The sequence below is a fragment of the Oncorhynchus gorbuscha genome, linkage group LG03 (genome assembly GCF_021184085.1).
Source record: "Oncorhynchus gorbuscha isolate QuinsamMale2020 ecotype Even-year linkage group LG03, OgorEven_v1.0, whole genome shotgun sequence".
Taxonomy (NCBI): Eukaryota; Metazoa; Chordata; class Actinopteri; order Salmoniformes; family Salmonidae; genus Oncorhynchus; species Oncorhynchus gorbuscha.
This window is the reverse complement of record NC_060175.1, coordinates 99,078,075-99,099,318: the sequence shown is the minus strand read 5'-3', so window position 1 is coordinate 99,099,318 and position 21,244 is coordinate 99,078,075. Positions and strand designations below refer to the sequence as shown.

General features: G+C 45.0%; 1 protein-coding gene across 2 annotated transcripts; it reads right to left on the bottom strand.

The window, feature by feature from the left end:
• Positions 1 to 8,190: 8,190 nt before the first annotated feature.
• pex10 (peroxisomal biogenesis factor 10) lies at positions 8,191 to 21,100 on the bottom strand. 2 transcript variants are annotated; one of them, XM_046337806.1, is made up of 6 exons: positions 20,750 to 21,095; positions 20,098 to 20,178; positions 19,543 to 19,958; positions 19,147 to 19,319; positions 9,822 to 9,960; positions 8,191 to 8,819 (listed from the first exon to the last, which is right to left on the bottom strand). In XM_046337806.1, exons 1-6 carry the CDS (start codon positions 20,859 to 20,861, stop codon positions 8,754 to 8,756), a joined length of 987 nt encoding a protein of 328 aa, XP_046193762.1. In that variant the 5' UTR covers positions 20,862 to 21,095; the 3' UTR covers positions 8,191 to 8,753. The 2 variants fall into 2 exon arrangements, with proteins under 2 accessions (XP_046193762.1, XP_046193770.1); XM_046337814.1 differs by lacking the exons at positions 8,191 to 8,819; positions 9,822 to 9,960 and adding an exon at positions 9,984 to 10,172 and having other exon boundaries at positions 20,750 to 21,100.
• Between the last annotated feature and the right edge of the window lie 144 nt (positions 21,101 to 21,244).

Genomic DNA, 21,244 nt, shown 5'->3' with positions numbered 1-21,244 from the left:
TAAACATTTTGTTTTCAAAATGACAGTTTCCGGATTTGACCATATTAATTACCAAAAGCTCGTATTTCTGTGTGTTATTATATTATAATTAAGTCTATTAAGAATTTGTCAGTTAAGCCAGTGAAGAATTTGTTCTTAACTGACTTACCTAGTTAAATAAAGGTAAAATAAAATAAAAATATGATTTGATAGAGCAGTCTGACTGAGCGGTGGTAGGCAGCAGCAGGCTCGTAAGTGTTCATTCAAACAGCACTTTCCTGCGTTTGCCAGCAGCTCTTCGCTGTGCTTCGAGCATTGCGCTGTTTATGACTTCAAGCCTATCAACTCCCGAAATTAGGCTGGCAATACTAAAGTGCCTATAAGAACATCCAATAGTCAAAGGTTAATGAAATACAAATGGTATTGAGAGAAATAGTCCTATAATAACTTCAACTGAAAACGTCTTACCTGGGAATATTGAAGACTCATGTTAAAAGGAACCACCAGCTTTCATATGTTCTGAGCAAGGAACTTAAACGTTAGCTTTTTTACATGGCACATATTGCACTTTTACTTTCTTCTCCAACACTTTGCATTTACATTATTTCAACCAAATTGAACATGTTTCATTATTTATTTGAGACTAAATAGATTTTATTGATGTATTATATTAAGTTAAAATAAGTGTTCATTCAGTATTGTTTTAATGAATAATATAGATATTGCAACAAAAAAAATCGGCCGATTAATCGGCCTCTATTTTTGATTTTTTTTGGGTCCTCCAATAATCGGTATCAGCGTTGAAAAATCACAATCGGTCGACCTCTACAACAGCCGGTTACATTGCAGATAGAACATGTCCCCAATTGTCACTGACCTGCTCATGAAAGTCCACTGGTGTAAGTCTTGTGCTTCCCTGATGTTCTCAGAGGACTGGACCCAGGTGCGTAGAGGCCTTGTCTTTGCTGCCCTTCTCTCACTCTCCAAATGCTGATCCAGGAGCTGTCGCAGCTTCCGTTTGGAGAAACCACACAGAAATGGGGTTAGCACACATGCTGGGTTCCCGTGTGAATCAAGAATGGTCCACCAGCCAAAAGACATACAGCTGACTTGCCATTACTGTGGGACGCATTGGAGTCAACATGGGCCAGCATTACATTTTACATTTAAGTCATCTAGCAGACGCTCTTATCCAGAGCGACTTACAAATTGGTGCATTCACCTTATGACATCCAGTAGAACAGTCACTTTACAATAGTGCATCTAAATCTTAAAGGGGGGGGTGAGAAGGATTACTTATGCTATCCTAGGTATTCCTTAAAGAGGTGGGGTTTCAGGTGTCTCCGGAAGGTGGTGATTGACTCCGCTGTCCTGGCGTCGTGAGGGAGTTTGTTCCACCATTGGGGGGCCAGAGCAGCGAACAGTTTTGACTGGGCTGAGCGGGAACTGTACTTCCTCAGTGGTAGGGAGGCGAGCAGGCCAGAGGTGGATGAACGCAGTGCCCTTGTTTGGGTGTAGGGCCTGATCAGAGCCTGGAGGTACTGAGGTGCCGTTCCCCTCACAGCTCCGTAGGCAAGCACCATGGTCTTGTAGCAGATGCGAGCTTCAACTGGAAGCCAGTGGAGAGAGCGGAGGAGCGGGGTGACGTGAGAGAACTTGGGAAGGTTGAACACCAGACGGGCTGCGGCGTTCTGGATGAGTTGTAGGGGTTTAATGGCACAGGCAGGGAGCCCAGCCAACAGCGAGTTGCAGTAATCCAGACGGGAGATGACAAGTGCCTGGATTAGGACCTGCACCGCTTCCTGTGTGAGGCAGGGTCGTACTCTGGGATGTTGTAGAGCATGAACCTACAGGAACGGGCCACCGCCTTGATGTTAGTTGAGAACGACAGGGTGTTGTCCAGGATCACGCCAAGGTTCTTAGCGCTCTGGGAGGAGGACACAATGGAGTTGTCAACCGTGATGGCGAGATCATGGAACGGGCAGTCCTTCCCCGGGAGGAAGAGCAGCTCCGTCTTGCCGAGGTTCAGCTTGAGGTGGTGATCCGTCATCCACACTGATATGTCTGCCAGACATGCAGAGATGCGATTCGCCACCTGGTCATCAGAAGGAGGAAAGGAGAAGATTAATTGTGTGTCGTCTGCATAGCAATGATAGGAGAGACCATGTGAGGTTATGACAGAGCCAAGTGACTTGGTGTATAGCGAGAATAGGAGAGGGCCTAGAACAGAGCCCTGGGGACACCAGTGGTGAGAGCGCGTGGTGAGGAGACAGATTCTCACCACGCCACCTGGTAGGAGCGACCTGTCAGGTAGGACGCAATCCAAGCGTGGGCCGCGCCGGAGATGCCCAACTCGGAGAGGGTGGAGAGGAGGATCTGATGGTTCACAGTATCGAAGGCAGCCGATAGGTCTAGAAGGATGAGAGCAGAGGAGAGAGAGTTAGCTTTAGCAGTGCGGAGCGCCTCCGTGATACAGAGAAGAGCAGTCTCAGTTGAATGACTAGTCTTGAAACCTGACTGATTTGGATCAAGAAGGTCATTCAGAGAGAGATAGCGGGAGAGCTGGCCAAGGACGGCACGTTCAAGAGTTTTGGAGAGAAAAGAAAGAAGGGATACTGGTCTGTAGTTGTTGACATCGGAGGGATCGAGTGTAGGTTTTTTCAGAAGGGGTGCAACTCTCGCTCTCTTGAAGACGGAAGGGACGTAGCCAGCGGTCAGGGATGAGTTGATGAGCGAGGTGAGGTAAGGGAGAAGGTCTCCGGAAATGGTCTGGAGAAGAGAGGAGGGTATAGGGTCAAGCGGGCAGGTTGTTGGGCGGCCGGCCGTCACAAGACGCAAGATTTCATCTGGAGAGAGAGGGGAGAAAGAGGTCAGAGCTCAGGGTAGGGCAGTGTGAGCAGAACCAGCGGTGCCGTTTGACTTAGCAAACGAGGATCGGATGTCGTCGACCTTCTTTTCAAAATGGTTGACGAAGTCATCTGCAGAGAGGGAGGAGGGGGGGGAGGATTCAGGAGGGGAGGAGAAGGTGGCAAAGAGCTTCCTAGGGTTAGAGGCAGATGCTTGGAATTTAGAGTGGTAGAAAATGGCTTTAGCAGCAGAGACAGAGGAGGAAAATGTAGAGAGGAGGGAGTGAAAGGATGCTAGGTCCGCAGGGAGGCGAGTTTTCCCCCATTTCCGCTCGGCTGCCCGGAGCCCTGTTCTGTGAGCTCGCAATGAGTCGTCGAGCCACGGAGTGGGAGGGGAGGACCGAGCCGGCCTGGAGGATAGGGGACATAGAGAGTCAAAGGATGCAGAAAGGGAGGAGAGGAGGGTTGAGGAGGCAGAATCAGGAGATAGGTTGGAGAAGGTTTGAGCAGAGGGAAGAGATGATAGGATGGAAGAGGAGAGAGTAGCGGGGGAGAGAGAGCGAAGGTTGGGACGGCGCGATACCATCCGAGTAGGGGCAGTGTGGGAGGTGTTGGATGAGAGCGAGAGGGAAAAGGATACAAGGTAGTGGTCGGAGACTTGGAGGGGAGTTGCAATGAGGTTAGTGGAAGAACAGCATCTAGTAAAGATGAGGTCGAGCGTATTGCCTGCCTTGTGAGTAGGGGGGGAAGGTGAGAGGGTGAGGTCAAAAGAGGAGAGGATTGGAAAGAAGGAGGCAGAGAGGAATGAGTCAAAGGTAGACGTGGGGAGGTTAAAGTCGCCCAGCACTGTGAGAGGTGAGCAGTCCTCAGGAAAGGAGCTTATCAAGCATCTCCGTGGAACGCTTTCGACACCTTGTAGACTCCAATGCTGTTGTAGCTGATACAACACACTCAGTGTTGAGGTCACACAGTTTTGTTTTAGCCCAGCTTTAACGTACATTTTTGTCATTTAGCACAGGGTTTTTCCCAACTCTGTCCAGGCACGTTTTGTTTTTTGACCTAGCACTACACAGCTGATAGGAGACTGCTATTTAGCAGAACAACCAGGACTTGATGCAGACATAGCTTGGGTAACATCAGGTGCACTCTGGGAAATGTAGAGCCGGTCCGGCCCGACCCCGCTGACTAAGCTGACCCGGCCTCTTAAGTTGCTTTTCATGGTTTGAGATGTTTCCTCTACCTTGTAGAGACAGTTCGGTATGGAAAGTCAATGCTGTCTCAGTCTGCCCTGCAAGATGGTCTGGAGTATCAATACACGTAATTGTGTCATTCAAAAGCTGTCACGTTCCTAGGAAATCTGGGCTGCGAAGTTATCCAAACAATAGCATTACTTGTTGAGGCAGCCGAGCATGAGCATCATTTCATTCAGAACTTTATTCTTACAGATGTATGGGTTGATCACGTCAGAGCCAAAGCAAAGGAGCAGTTACTGGAATTCTCGCTAAAGGATAATGTAAATCACAGATATTAAGCATTGGAAACATGAACTAATACATTGTCTTTCACCCCAGCTGACATAACTAACTCTCGTGATTGCCATAGCGAGAGTTTAGTGGAATTTATTTCAACACAGCTCATGCAAACATTAAAAAAAACATCCACTGTACCTATTAGTGACAACTGCTAACGAGAATAGTATTGTCCCCACTAAAATGCCTGTGAGAGGTGGCCCCCCCCATGGGTTGGCGGGAGACGAAGGGAGAGAAGTCCTGCGGGGGTGAACATGATGGCGTCACTCGCTTTTTTTAGTAACAGCAACTGCAGAAAGTCGGCCATCTTGGCTCAGAGATACGGGTGCTGCCATAGGTTACGAGGCTCCGCCTTTAACTCCTCCACATGTGTAACACGCACATACACGCGTCAGGTCATGTTGGAAACTTAGTGGTTAGCTGTTTGAGAGTAAAGGGGCCAGGGTGAGAGTAGGGGGTGAGGGGTAAGGAAAGGCTTAATGTCACCTTTCTGTCCAGGAAATTGGAGTCCATCTGCATGTTCTCCTAACACACCAGATGCCTCTTCTTAAACACTGACTTATCCCTCACCTCTGACACACACACACACACACACACACACACACACACACACACACACACACACACACACACACACACACACACACACACACACACACACACACACACACACACACACACACACACACACACACACACAAAAACATGGAAATAGGAGAATGTTCTTAATAGGGTGTGATGTCCTCGTCAGGTAGGATGTAGCAGTGACAACACAGGGTAATCTATTAACCTGAGCCACGGTTCGCCCGCTATGGCTCATGACGTGAGGGAGGAGCGCCCTTCTCAAACTCAAGTTATCTGAGCTGCTCTGTAAAGTTGTCAACAAGGCAGCGCTAGGCATCGTTCAGAAACATATGCAACATCTCTTTTCCATAAAATATACAGTGGGGCAAAAAAGTATTTAGTCAGCCACCAATTGTGCAAGTTCTCCAACTTAAAAAGATGAGAGGCCTGTAGTTTTCATCAGTTACACTTCAGCTATGACAGACAAAAAATCCAGAAAATCACTATGTAGGATTTTTTATGAATTTATTTGCAAATTATGGTGGAAAATAAGTATTTGGTCACCTACAAACAAGAAAGATTTCTGTCTCTCACAGAACTGTAACTTCTTCTTTAAGAGGCTCCTCTGTCCTCCACTCATTACCTGTATTAATGGCACCTGTTGGAACTAGTTATCATTATAAAAGACACCTGTCCACAACCTCAAACAGTCACACCCCAAAGCAATCAGTTTTGCATGTGAAAAAAAACAACCTTACTCATTATTCCATCTGCTTAACCTACGTCACTTTGATTTGAGCGACTTCACCGTTGGCCAGAGCGGGGCATCTGGCTCAAGCCCGGGAGGCAAGCCTGGTTCCAAATCGAATGAAATCAGCTCTTAGCCGGTGCAAAACATGCCTACACAGGTAACCGGCCGAGATCAATGGAACCCCTTCACTGCTAAGTGACTGGGATGTCCTCCACTGAGTCCACCGTCTGTTCCACTCTAAAACACCATCATTCGTGCCAGTTCTGTGCCAGTTCATGCTCGTGTCAGAGAGGTTTTAAACCCTGAGACTTGAGAAGGAAGACTGACCGACGGCAATTCAGTCAGTTGAGTCTCTTGGTTTGAAACTGTTCTGGCACTAACAGTACGGATCCACTGAAGACGATGAAGCAACAGAAGCTGTTCATTTCCAAATCGCTGACGCTAGCATGGCTAGATGAATTATCGCTGGCATGTGTGTGACCTCCACTGCTGGTCCCATGTCCTGAATCAGAACAACTCAGGGGCAAGTAAGAGGCACCCACACACACAATCACAATAACATCTCCCCGTCTAATACAATCACAATACCATCTCCCCACCTAATCACATACAGTCCATTCGGAAAGTATTCAGACCCCTTGACATTTTCCACATTTTGTTACATTACAGCCTTGTTCTAAAATGGATTCAATCGTTTCACAAACCATAATGACAAAGTAAAAACAGGTTTAGACATTTTTGCTAATTTATAAAAAATTAAACACTGAAATATAACATTTACATAAGTATTCAGACCTTTTACTCAGTACTTTCTTGAAGCATGTGTGGCAGCGATTACAGCCTCAAGTCTTCTTGAGTATGACACTACAAGCTTGGCAAACCTGTATTTGGGGAGTTTTTCCCATTATTCTCTGCAGATCCTCTCAAGCTCTGTCAGGTTCGATGGATAGGGTTGCTGCACTGCTATTTTCAGGTCTCCAGAGATGTTTGATCGGGTTCAAGTCCGGGCTCTGGCCGGGCCATTCAAGGACATTCAGAGACTTGTCGCGAAGCCACTCCTGCGTTGTCTTGGTTGTGTGCTTAGGGTCCTTGTCCTGTTGGAAGGTGAACCTTCACCCCAGACTGAGGTACTGAGCGCTCTGGAGCAGGTTTTCATCAAGGATCTCTCTCTCGATCCTAACTAGTCTCCCAGTCCCTACCGCTGAAAAACATCCCCACAGCTTGATGCTGCCACCATGCTTCACTGTAAGGATGGTGCCAGGTTTCCTCTAGATGTGATGCTTGGCATTCAGGCCAAAGAGTTCAATCTTGGTTTCATCAGACCAGAGAATCTTGTTTCTCATGGTCTTAGAGTCCTTTTATGTGCCTTTTGGCAAACTCCAAGTGGGCTATCATGTGGCTTTTACTGAGGAGTGGCTTCCATCTGGCCACTACCATAAAGGCCTGATTGGTTGAGTGCTGCAGAGATGGTTGTCTTTCTGGAAGGTTCTCCCATCTCCACAGAGGAACTCTGGAGCTCTGTCAGACTGGCCATCGGGTTCTTGGTCACCTCCCTGACGAAGACCCTTTCTCCCTTGATTGCTCAGTTTGGCCGGGCTGCCAGCTCTAGGAAGAGTCTTGGTGGTTCCAAACTTCTTCAATTTAAGACTGATGGAGGCCACTGTGTTCTTGGGAACCTTCAATGCCCCAGATCTGTAACCTCGACTCAATCCTGTCTCTGAGCTCTGCAGACAATTCCTTCGACCTCGTGGCTTGGTTTGTGCTCTGACATGCACTGTCAACTGTTATATAAGCAAGTGTTTGACTTTGTCCAATCAACAGAATTTACCACAGGTGGACTCCAATCAAGTTGTAGAAACATCAAGGATGATCAATGGAAACACGATGCACCCAAGCGCAATTTCGAGTCTCATAGCAAAGGGTCTGAATACTTATGTGAATAAGGTATTTCTGTTTAATACAACTGCAAAAATGTTTAAAAAACTGTTTTCGCTTTGTCATTATGTGTAATTAAACCCACAAGTAAGCATTTCCCTGTTAGTCTACACATCATGTGAAAAATACAATTGTATTTGATTTAATGACAACCATATTGGGGTTTACAGTGTAAGTATTTATTTTTTTAACCTTTATTTAACTAGGCAAGTCAGTTCAGAACAAATTATTATTTTCAATGACGGCCTAGGAACAGTGGGTTAACTGCCTGCTCAGGGGCAGAACGACAGATTTGTACCTTGTCAGCTCGGGGGTTTGAACTTGCAACCTTCTGGTTACTGCCGCCTCTACCCTCTAACCACTAGGCTACCCTGCCTCCGCAAATGAACCAGAAAAAACAAAAAAATTGATATTTTTGTTTGTTTATCAAAAATTGGCCGGCTAACTCATTGATCCTGCTTTGTAGTATACCCCTCTGTAGGCCAGAGCTAATACATCACTGATCCATGACAACAGCCTTAATGTAAACAACATACTAGTTGCCTTGTCAATAAAACACACGAGACGTAAATAATTCCACTGTTAGCGCAGTTGATTAGTCATTGTTTTAAATGTACACATTTAGATCGGTTACAGACTGATGCAATCCAACATGATTCATATGCAAACCATTGAAACATGTATGATGGTTCAATATAGTGCACTGCATTACGTATTCTCATAAAATGTAGAAACAGTACATTATCAAAGAAATTTAAAAAATATATAGCCATTACCGACAAATTATCCCAGTGTGTAGCCCTGACACAGAATGAAAGGGCTGAGGACAGTGTTGTACAGATCTTTACAATAATATTCTGTATACTGAAAGGTTTTTTTCTTCTACAAAAACAATTAAATGCTTCACGCACACATTTTCTTTCATACGGGACATAACTTGACACGGGCAATATCTGAATCAACGGCCCAAAATAAGATCTGGAGCCATTCTCTAAGTGAGATGCTATTCAGATGGGACCTCAACAAGGGATAGCTAAACTCTGATAGTAAACAGTTGTGTTTAACGATTCAACAGTCCGATGTGGCGATCCAGTCATGTAGGAAGTGAGCCATATAAGAACAGCCACGTCAGAGGTTCTGGCTCTTCGGCTAGTAGTTCCTCAGGTAGACTAGTCGATGAGGCTGGAACTTCTCACGACACAAAGGGCACTCCGTCTGTGGAGAGGAAGGAACAAATAGTCATGCACTGCATCTAGCTTCTTTTCACAGATAGGCTGGCTAGGTGGAACACTGACCCTCCGATAGGCTGGCTAGGTGGAACACTGACCCTCCGATAGGCGGAACACTGGCCCTCCGACAGGCGGAACACTGGCCCCCCGACAGGCGGAACACTGGCCCCCCGACAGGCGGAACACTGGCCCCCGACAGGCGGAACACTGGCCCCCCCGACAGGCGGAACACTGGCCCCCCGACAGGCGGAACACTGGCCCCCCCCGAACAGGCGGAACACTGGCCCCCCGACAGGCGGAACACTGGCCCCCCGACAGGCGGAACACTGGCCCCCCGACAGGCGGAACACTGGCCCCCCGACAGGCGGAACACTGGCCCCCCCGACAGGCGGAACACTGGCCCCCCGACAGGCGGAACACTGGCCCCCCCGACAGGCGGAACACTGGCCCCCTGACAGGCGGAACACTGGCCCCCCGACAGGCGGAACACTGGCCCCCCGACAGGCGGAACACTGACCCCCCCGACAGGCGGAACACTGGCCCCCCGACAGGCGGAACACTGGCCCCCCGACAGGCGGAACACTGGCCCCCCCCGGACAGGCGGAACACTGGCCCCCCGACAGGCGGAACACTGGCCCCCCGACAGGCGGAACACTGGCCCCCCGACAGGCGGAACACTGGCCTCCCCGACAGGCGGAACACTGACCCTCCGATAGGCGGAACACTGGCCCCCCCCGACAGGCGGAACACTGGCCCCCCGACAGGCGGAACACTGGCCTCCCCGACAGGCGGAACACTGGCCCCCCGACAGGCGGAACACTGACCCTCCGATAGGCCCGCTAGGTGGAACATTATACCTCTCCAGTCCTGTCAGACCTACAGGTTAGAGGTAGTTTCTGGACTGTGCCACTGTTATAGTACCCCTTAAAGAGCGTAGCGTTTCATTCACATAATTAAATAGGACATAGAACAGTAGTCACGCTCTCACCTTGGTGTTGCACCACTCTGTGATACACTCCCAGCAGAACAAATGACCACATGGGGTGGAGGTCGAGTGTCTCCTCTCCTCTAGACACAGGATACAGCGAGAGGCACGGGGAGAGTCAGTCTCGTCTACAGATTGGGACCTAGACACACGGGTATATTTTAGAACTATACATACATGTGAAATTCATATGCTTACCTCAATATTCACATTGAGAAGAATGCATGGGGGCATGTGTGCATCTCAAGGAAATGTCCAACTTGAGGTGAAGATTTAACAGCAGCTTCGCAATCAAATTGTATCCATCTGATGTAATTTGAATATCCTCAAATACTTCCTGTCACGATAGTGTTTCTACATTTAAAAAAAACAACATATTTAAATCAAATTTTTCCACGGTTTTCATATTTCAAGTTATCACACATTTCATGGATTTACAATTTCAGATTACTTCATACATTTAGATGGGTCAAGTACGTTCAAGTTCATGCACATTTTTACATTGTTCAAAGGCAGTGCTTCCCAGGGGACCCACCAACACCCAACCCCAATGAGAAGCTTGATGGAACCCCAGGACCAAGCAAGGTATATGGGATAGATATGGCATATATGTGGTATATGGTATATATATGGGATATATATGGTATATGGGATAGATATGGTATATATGTGGTATATGGTATAGATATGGTATATATGTGGTATATGGGATATATATGGTATATGGGATAGATATGGTATATATGTGGTATATGGGATAGATATGGGATATATGTGGTATATGGGATAGATATGGTATATATGTGGTATATGGGATAGATATGGTATATGGTATACATGTGGTATATGGGATAGATATGGTATATGGGATAGATACGGTATATATGTGGTATATGGGATATATATGGTATATGGGATATATATGGTATATATGTGGTATATGGGATAGATATGGTATATATATGGTATATGGGATAGGTATGGTATATGGTGTATATATATGGTATATGGTATATGGGATAGATACGGTATATATGTGGTATATGGTATATATGGGATAGATATGGTATATATGTGGTATATGGGATAGATATGGTATAGATATGGTATATATATGGTATATGGAATAGATATGGTATATGGTATAGATATGGTTTATGGGATAGGTATGGTATAAATATGGTATATGGGATAGATATGGTATATGGGATAGATATGGTATATATGTGGTATATGGGATATATATGGTATATATATGGTATATATATGGTATAGATATGGTATATGGGATATATATTATATATGGGATAGATATGGTATATATGTGGTATATGGGATAGATATGGTATATATGTGGTATATGGTATAGATATGGTATATGGTATATATGTGGTATATGGGATAGATATGGTATATATATGGTATATGGTATAGATATGGTATATGGTATATATGTGGTATATGGGATATATATGGTATATGGGATAGATATGGGATAGGTATGGTATATGGTATATATATGGTATATATGTGGTATATGGGATAGATATGGTATATGGTATATATATGGTATAGATATGGTATATGGTATATATATGGTATAGATATGGTATATGGGATAGGTATGGTATAGATATGGTTTATGGGATAGGTATGGTATAGATATGGTTTATGGGATAGGTATGGTATAGATATGGTATATGGGATAGATATGATATATATATGGTATATGGGATAGGTATGGTATAGATATGGTATATATATGGTGTATGGTATAGATATGGTATATATATGGTATATATATGGTGTACGGGATATATATGGTGTACGGGATATATATGGTGTACGGGATATATATGGTGTACGGGATATATATGACCATACAAGACCATACATGACCATACAAGACCATGGTGCTTGCCTACGGAGCTGTGAGGGGAACGGCACCTCAGTACCTCCAGGCTCTGATCAGGCCCTACACCCAAACAAGGGCACTGCGTTCATCCACCTCTGGCCTGCTCGCCTCCCTACCACTGAGGAAGTACAGTTCCCGCTCAGCCCAGTCAAAACTGTTCGCTGCTCTGGCCCCCCAATGGTGGAACAAACTCCCTCACGACGCCAGGACAGCGGAGTCAATCACCACCTTCCGGAGACACCTGAAACCCCACCTCTTTAAGGAATACCTAGGATAGGATAAAGTAATCCTTCTACCCCCCCTTAAAAGATTTAGATGCACTATTGTAAAGTGGCTGTTCCACTGGAGGTCATGAGGTGAATGCACCAATTTGTAAGTCGCTCTGGATAAGAGCGTCTGCTAAATGACTTAAATGTAAATGGGATATACATGGTGTACGGGATATACATGGTGTACCGGATATATATATGGTGTATGGGACATATATGGTATATGGGAGATATGATATATGGTATATGGGATAGGTATGGTATATGGGATAGAATGGTATATGGGATGTATATGGTGTATGGTATATGGGATATATATGGTGTATGGGATATGGGATATATGGTATATGGGATAGGTATGGTATATGGGATAGAATGGTATATTAGATATATATGGTATATATATGGTATATGGGATATATATGGTATATGGGATATATATGGTATATGGGATATATGTGGCATATGGGATGTATATGGTGTATGGTATATGGGATATATATGGTATATATATGGTGTATGGGATATATATATTGTGCGCATGTGTTCGTAAGGTGCATGGGAGCCACGGGTATATAGTCTTTACATTTCTTATTAACACTTATTGAGTTACTCCACTCGCTCCGGTTTGGAGCGAGTGGTCGCATCGGCGCTTCGCTCCCGCAGGAGACTCTGCTAGCTAGCCAACAGCTGAATTGAGTTCTTCTGAATAGAACTCAACAACCCGGTCGCATTCACAGGTAGTATCACATTTTCATTTCATTTCATTACAGTACAACGGTTTGATTTGTTTGATCGTAGCTAGCTACATAGCTAGCTACATAGCTAGCTACATAGCCGTCTTTGTATCAAAGATAATTGTGTAGTCTAGAGCGATTTTCTAGGTTAGCTAGCCAGCTATTGTCGTTCTTTTAACGCAACGTAACATAAACAACACTACTAGCTAGCCAGCTAGCCCCCGAATAGCAGCACTGTAGAAACTATTACACTCAACGGAACGACTTGATTAGTGTAGTGTCAACAACGCACCCACTGCCAGCTAGCCTACTTCAGCAGTACTGTATCATTTTAATCATTTTAGTCAATAAGATTCTTGCTACGTAGCTTAACTTTCTGAACATTCGAGACGTGTAGTCCACTTGTCATTCCAATCTCCTTTGCATTAGCGTAGCCTCTTCTGTAGCCTGTTAACTATGTGTCTGTTTATCCTTGTTCTCTCCTCTCTGCACAGACCATACAAACGCTCCACACCGCGTGGCCGCGGCCACCCTAATCTGGTGGTCCCAGCGCGCACGACCCACGTGGAGTTCCAGGTCTCCGGTAGCCTCTGGAATTGCCGATCTGCGGTCAACAAGGCAGAGTTCATCTCAGCCTATGGCTCCCTCCAGTCCCTCGACTTCTTGGCACTAACGGAAACATGGATAACCACAGACAACACTGCTACTCCTACTGCTCTCTCTTCGTCCGCCCACGTGTTCTCGCACACCCCGAGAGCTTCTGGTCAGCGGGGTGGTGGCACCGGGATCCTCATCTCTCCCAAGTGGTCATTCTCTCTTTCTCCCCTTACCCATCTGTCTATCGCCTCCTTTGAATTCCATGCTGTCACAGTTACCAGCCCTTTCAAGCTTAACATCCTTATCATTTATCGCCCTCCAGGTTCCCTCGGAGAGTTCATCAATGAGCTTGATGCCTTGATAAGCTCCTTTCCTGAGGACGGCTCACCTCTCACAGTTCTGGGCGACTTTAACCTCCCCACGTCTACCTTTGACTCATTCCTCTCTGCCTCCTTCTTTCCACTCCTCTCCTCTTTTGACCTCACCCTCTCACCTTCCCCCCTACTCACAAGGCAGGCAATACGCTCGACCTCATCTTTACTAGATGCTGTTCTTCCACTAACCTCATTGCAACTCCCCTCCAAGTCTCCGACCACTACCTTGTATCCTTTTCCCTCTCGCTCTCATCCAACACCTCCCACACTGCCCCTACACGGATGGTATCGCGCCGTCCCAACCTTCGCTCTCTCTCCCCGCTACTCTCTCCTCTTCCATCCTATCATCTCTTCCCTCCGCTCAAACCTTCTCCAACCTATCTCCTGATTCTGCCTCCTCAACCCTCCTCTCCTCCCTCTCTGCATCCTTTGACTCTCTATGTCCCCTATCCTCCAGGCCGGCTCGGTCCTCCCCTCCCGCTCCGTGGCTCGATGACTCATTGCGAGCTCACAGAACAGGGCTCCGGGCAGCCGAGCGGAAATGGAGGAAAACTCGCCTCCCTGTGGACCTGGCATCCTTTCACTCCCTCCTCTCTACATTTTCCTCCTCTGTCTCTGCTGCTAAAGCCACTTTCTACCACGCTAAATTCCAAGCATCTGCCTCTAACCCTAGGAAGCTCTTTGCCACCTTCTCCTCCCTCCTGAATCATCCTCCCCCTCCCCCCCTCCTCCCTCTCTGCAGACGACTTTGTCAACCATTTTGAAAAGAAGGTCGACGACATCCGATCCTCGTTTGCTAAGTCAAACGACACCGCTGGTTCTGCTCACACTGCCCTACCCTGTGCTCTGACCTCTTTCTCCCCTCTCTCTCCAGATGAAATCTCGCGTCTTGTGACGGCCGGCCGCCCAACAACCTGCCCGCTTGACCCTATCCCCTCCCCTCTTCTCCAGACCATTTCCGGAGACCTTCTCCCTTACCTCACCTCGCTCATCAACTCATCACTGACCGCTGGCTACGTCCCTTCCGTCTTCAAGAGAGCGAGAGTTGCACCCCTTCTGAAAAAACCTACACTCGATCCCTCCGATGTCAACAATTACAGACCAGTATCCCTTCTTTCTTTTCTCTCCAAAACTCTTGAACGTGCCGTCCTTGGCCAGCTCTCCCGCTATCTCTCTCTGAATGACCTTCTTGATCCAAATCAGTCAGGTTTCAAGACTAGTCATTCAACTGAGACTGCTCTCCTCTGTATCACGGAGGCGCTCCGCACTGCTAAAGCTAACTCTCTCTCCTCTGCTCTCATCCTTCTAGATCTATCGGCTGCCTTCGATACTGTGAACCATCAGATCCTCCTCTCCACCCTCTCCGAGTTGGGCATCTCCGGCGCGGCCCACGCTTGGATTGCGTCCTACCTGACAGGTCGCTCCTACCAGGTGGCGTGGCGAGAATCTGTCTCCTCACCACGCGCTCTCACCACTGGTGTCCCCCAGGGCTCTGTTCTAGGCCCTCTCCTATTCTCGCTATACACCAAGTCACTTGGTTCTGTCATAACCTCACATGGTCTCTCCTATCATTGCTATGCAGACGACACACAACTAATCTTCTCCTTTCCCCCTTCTGATGACCAGGTGGCGAATCGCATCTCTGCATGTCTGGCAGACATATCAGTGTGGATGACGGATCACCACCTCAAGCTGAACCTCGGCAAGACGGAGCTGCTCTTCCTCCCGGGGAAGGACTGCCCGTTCCATGATCTCGCCATCACAGTTGACAACTCCATTGTGTCCTCCTCCCAGAGCGCTAAGAACCTTGGTGTGATCCTGGACAACACCCTGTCGTTCTCAACCAACATCAAGGCGGTGGCCCGTTCCTGTAGGTTCATGCTCTACAACATCCGCAGAGTACGACCCTGCCTCACACAGGAAGCGGCGCAGGTCCTAATCCAGGCACTTGTCATCTCCCGTCTGGATTACTGCAACTTGCTGTTGGCTGGGCTCCCTGCCTGTGCCATTAAACCCCTTCAACTCATCCAGAACGCCGCAGCCCGTCTGGTGTTCAACCTTCCCAAGTTCTCTCACGTCACCCCGCTCCTCCGTTCTCTCCACTGGCTTCCAGTTGAAGCTCGCATCCGCTACAAGACCATGGTGCTTGCCTACGGAGCTGTGAGGGGAACGGCACCTCAGTACCTCCAGGCTCTGATCAGGCCCTACACCCAAACAAGGGCACTGCGTTCATCCACCTCTGGCCTGCTCGCCTCCCTACCACTGAGGAAGTACAGCTCCCGCTCAGCCCAGTCAAAACTGTTCGCTGCTCTGGCCCCCAATGGTGGAACAAACTCCCTCACGACGCCAGGACAGCGGAGTCAATCACCACCTTCCGGAGACACCTGAAACCCCACCTCTTTAAGGAATACCTAGGATAGGTTAAGTATCCCCCCTTTAAGATTTAGATGCACTATTGTAAAGTGACTGTTCCACTGGATGTCATAAGGTGAATGCACCAATTTGTAAGTCGCTCTGGATAAGAGCGTCTGCTAAATGACTTAAATGTAATGTAAATGTAAATATGGTATATATATGGTGTATGGGATATATGGTATATGGGATAGATATGGTATATATATGGTATATGGGATATATATAATGTACGGGATATATATGGTGTATGGTATATGGGATAGAATGGTATATGGGATGTATATGGTATATGGGATGTATATGGTATATGGGATGTATATGGGATATATATGGTATATGGGATAGATATGGTATATGGTATATATATATATGATATATATATGGTATATATAATAATAATAATAATAAATGCCATTTAGCAGACGCTTTTATCCAAAGCGACTTACAGTCATGTGTGCATACATTCTACGTATGGGTGGTCCCGGGAATCGAACCCACTACCCTGGCGTTACAAGCGCCATGCTCTACCAACTGAGCTACAGAAGGACCACTATATATGGTGTATGGGATATATATGGTGTATGGGATATATATGGTATATATATGGTGTATGGGATATATATGGTGTATGGGATATATATGGTGTATGGTATATATATGGTGTATGGTGTATATATATGGTGTATGGTATATATATGGTGTATGGGATATATATGGTATATATATGGTGTATGGGATATATATGGTATATATATGGTGTATGGGATATATATGGTATATATATGGTGTATGGGATATATATGGTGTATGGGATATATATGGTGTATGGTATATATATGGTGTATGGGATATATATGGTGTATGGTATATATATGGTATATATATGGTGTATGGGATATATATGGTATATATATGGTGTATGGGATATATATGGTATATATATGGTGTATGGGATATATATGGTATATATATGGTGTATGGGATATATATGGTATATATATGGTGTATGGGATATATATGGTATATATATGGTGTATGGGATATATATGGTATATGGGATATATATGGTTATGGGATATATATGGTATATATATGGTGTATGGGATATATATGGTGTATGGGATATATATGGTATATATATGGTGTATGGGATATATATGGTGTATGGGATATATATGGTGTATGGTATATATATGGTGTATGGTGTATATATATGGTGTATGGGATATATATGGTATATATATGGTGTATGGGATATATATGGTGTATGGGATATATATGGTATATATATGGTGTATGGGATATATATGGTGTATGGGATATATATGGTGTATGGTATATATATGGTGTATGGTATATATATGGTGTATGGTATATATATGGTGTATGGGATATATATGGTATATGGTATATATATGGTGTATGGTATATATATGGTGTATGGGATATATATGGTATATATATGGTGTATGGGATATATATGGTATATATATGGTGTATGGGATATATATGGTATATATATGGTGTATGGGATATATATGGTATATATATGGTGTATGGGATATATATGGTTATGGGATATATATGGTATATATATGGTGTATGGGATATATATGGTGTATGAGATATATATGGTATATGGTGGGATATATATGGTATATATATGGTATATATATATGGTGTATGGTATATATATGGTGTATTGTATATATATGGTATATATATGGTGTATGGGATATATATGGTATATGGGATATATATGGTATATATATGGTGTATGGGATATATATGGTATATATATGGTATATGGGATATATATGGTGTATGGGATATATATGGTGTATGGGATATATATGGTATATATATGGTGTATGGTATATATATGGTGTATGGTATATATATGGTGTATGGTATATATATGGTGTATGGGATATATATGGTATATATATGGTGTATGGTATATATATGGTGTATGGGATATATATGGTATATATATGGTGTATGGGATATATATGGTATATATATGGTGTATGGGATATATATGGTATATATATGGTGTATGGGATATATATGGTATATATATGGTGTATGGGATATATATGGTATATATATGGTGTATGGGATATATATGGTATATATATGGTGTATGGGATATATATGGTATATGGGATATATATGGTGTATGGGATATATATGGTGTATGGTATATATATGGTATATGGGATATATATGGTATATGGTATATATATGGTATATGGGATATATATGGTATATGGGATATATATGGTATATGGGATATATATGGTATATGGGATATATATGGTATATATATGGTGTATGGGATATATATGGTATATGGTGGGATATATATGGTATATGTTATATATATATATCGTATATGGGATATATATGGTGTATGGGATATATATGGTGTATGGGATATATATGGTGTATGGTATATATATGGGATGTATATGGTGTATGGGATATATATGGTGTATGGGATATATATGGTGTATGGGATATATATGGTGTATGGGATAGATATGGTATATGGGATATATATGGTATATATATGGTATACGGGATATATATGGTATATATATGGTATACGGGATATATATGGTATATATATGGTATACGGGATATATATGGTATATATATGGTATATGGGATATATATGGGATATATATGGTATATGGGATATATATGGTATATATATGGTATATGGTATATATATGGTATATGGGATATATATGGTATATGGTATAGATATGGTATATGGTATAGATATGGTATATATATGGTATAGATATGGTATATATATATGGTATAGATATGGTATATATATATGGTATAGATATAGGTATATATATATGGTATAGATATGGTATATATATGGTATAGATACGGTGTATGGGATAGAAAGGTATATAGGATACATTTGGTAGCAGATTCTCAGTGTGACCAAGGCAGTCCGTGTTAATTATATTATTAAAACAGTGTCCTACTGCATTGTACCTGGAGGGCAGGTTCCTGTGTTGTCTCCACTCCTGCCGGGCTCTCTGTCTCTGACGGAAGTTGTTGAGTTGCAGGGCCAGCGTGAGGGCCAACTGCATCAGGGAGATCACGCCCAGGAGCCTGTAGCTGCTCCGGATGTTGCCGTCGTCCCCCGTTACACCACGTACCCGTAGCTAACCACCCAGGGAAATAAAGAATGGTGAGAAGCATACACTCGTAAAACACTGAGACATGGGCCCATTAGGGCCCACCATAACATAGCATTTTGCAACAGTAAACAGAGTTCAGCTCGTAAGAAAAAGGACTGAAAAAGGGAGTGATAATTTGAACCTGTCCCCCATTGCAAAAAGGTTTGCTACGGTACACTACTGAATAGGTTCTCACACAAAAACCCACATAGCTCACTCCGGCCGTCCTCTTCCCCAGGTGGTAGAAGGCCCCGCTGATGTAAAACAAGGCCACATGCACCCGGTGGAAAATGGAGAGTCCCTGCTGGAGGGCCAACACGGCCGGCACACACGCCCTCCTCTGGGGCTCCGTCAGCATCTCCAACGCCCTCCGGACCCAGCCTCTCATCCAGGCTCCGGGGCTCCAAGGACTGGCCACTGTTGCTCTCTGGATTCCCCCTCCCTGGCTCTCCTCCTCCCCCGCCTCCAGCTCATTCTCCAGGCACACCAGCAGCTTGTCCAGCAGGTATGGAAACAGGCTGTGGAGGAGCACCAGGGCTCCTCGTCTGACGCGCGACGGTACCCTGCGCAGAGTGGGGTCCACTTGGATGATACTGACATACTCCTCGCCCAACGTCTGGTACCCTGGATGACACGGGGAGGGACAGCAAGGATGTGTGGTTAGGTGTCATTAACAATGAATGCCCCTGGTCTGTCTTTGATGGCAAACGCCTGCCTGTCAGTTTTGAACACAGTATGGAGCTCCAGCAGTTTGTTTACCTACCTGAGAATGTGGTTAAACCGTAGTATGCCAGGTCTGACAGGAGTTGGATCTCTTTTCTCCAGTGCAGCCATCTCTTGGACCCTGTAGGAGTAAAGAACAAAGCAGCTAGCTAGCTACTGTAAGAATAATAACTATTATAAAGCAGGATATTAGCTGATGCATTCATGGCTCTTGAAAACCCTTCTCTGCATGTCGGGTTTTAAGCAGTTACATTCGCCCACGTTTGGCTCCGTGGGAACTACAAATCCCGACGCGGTGTTTTAATGTTTAGAAACTTCAATATTCATCGTTTGTGAAACTGTTTTCGAAACATATCTTTCACGTCTGCAAGAAATACTCATATTTGTAAAGTTCCGTAGAAGGTGTGTAGCTGCACTAACCCTAACTCTATAAAAGGTGTATAATTGGTTTTCTTCTCGTTGATATGAAAAGACACGTCCCTCATGGTTTCTAAAACAGTACAGCAAAACTTTCGCACCTTCCAGACCGGAGCGTCTAGGGCTCTTTAACAAACGTACCCGGTAAAGAAGATAACTACTTTAGCGCCTTTTTGCCGATAGTAATGTTAACATTGAATGAAATGTGCTAATGCATTCATAGCTATGCTCTAAAATGGTCATGTAGGCTATAGCTGTGTATCCCGCCTACTTGCCTGCAAGAGTCTGGAAAGCTTCATTCGCGTTGTTCCTGAGACACTGTTGATAATATTCGTCCTTCTGACTTGAACGAATCAACTGTGGTTGGTTTGCACCGACGAGAGGCATGGCTGGACACCGAGTAGCGTAACGAGGGCTCGGGAAGTTGGCACGACAGTTCCTTGAAAAATAACTCGTCAATCCATGTCTACACAAACTGTCTGACTAAGACACTTTTCCAAACTTGTCACAGTTTGGCATAGTTATTTAAATGTTCATATTGCCTGCCTTGACAGCTCTGTTAGCTAGTAGCTATGTACACGGAAACACAGTTGACTTGAATGAAACAATGACAGCAGGATGCACTTCTGGGGCCACAGCGCCGTGCGGTGGTAGGAGTTCTCGCGTCTACTTTCCTGTGTAATGCATCCGCGTAGCCTTGCGGCATCAGCGTAGTCTTGCGGCATCAGCGTAGCCTTGCGGCACCCGCGTAGCCTTGCGGCATCCGCGTA

Bases quoted from the DNA above. Each gene is read 5' to 3' on its own strand.
- pex10 (XM_046337806.1), bottom strand. From the start codon at position 20,861: ATGCCTCTCGTCGGTGCAAACCAACCACAGTTGATTCGTTCAAGTCAG. The intron at 19,320-19,542 runs GTGGGTTTTTGT...CTGGGTGGTTAG, and splicing joins GGACGGCCGGAGTGAGCTAT to CTACGGGTACGTGGTGTAAC. The intron at 8,820-9,821 runs GTGAGAGCGTGA...TCCTCTCCACAG, and splicing joins CAGAGTGGTGCAACACCAAG to ACGGAGTGCCCTTTGTGTCG.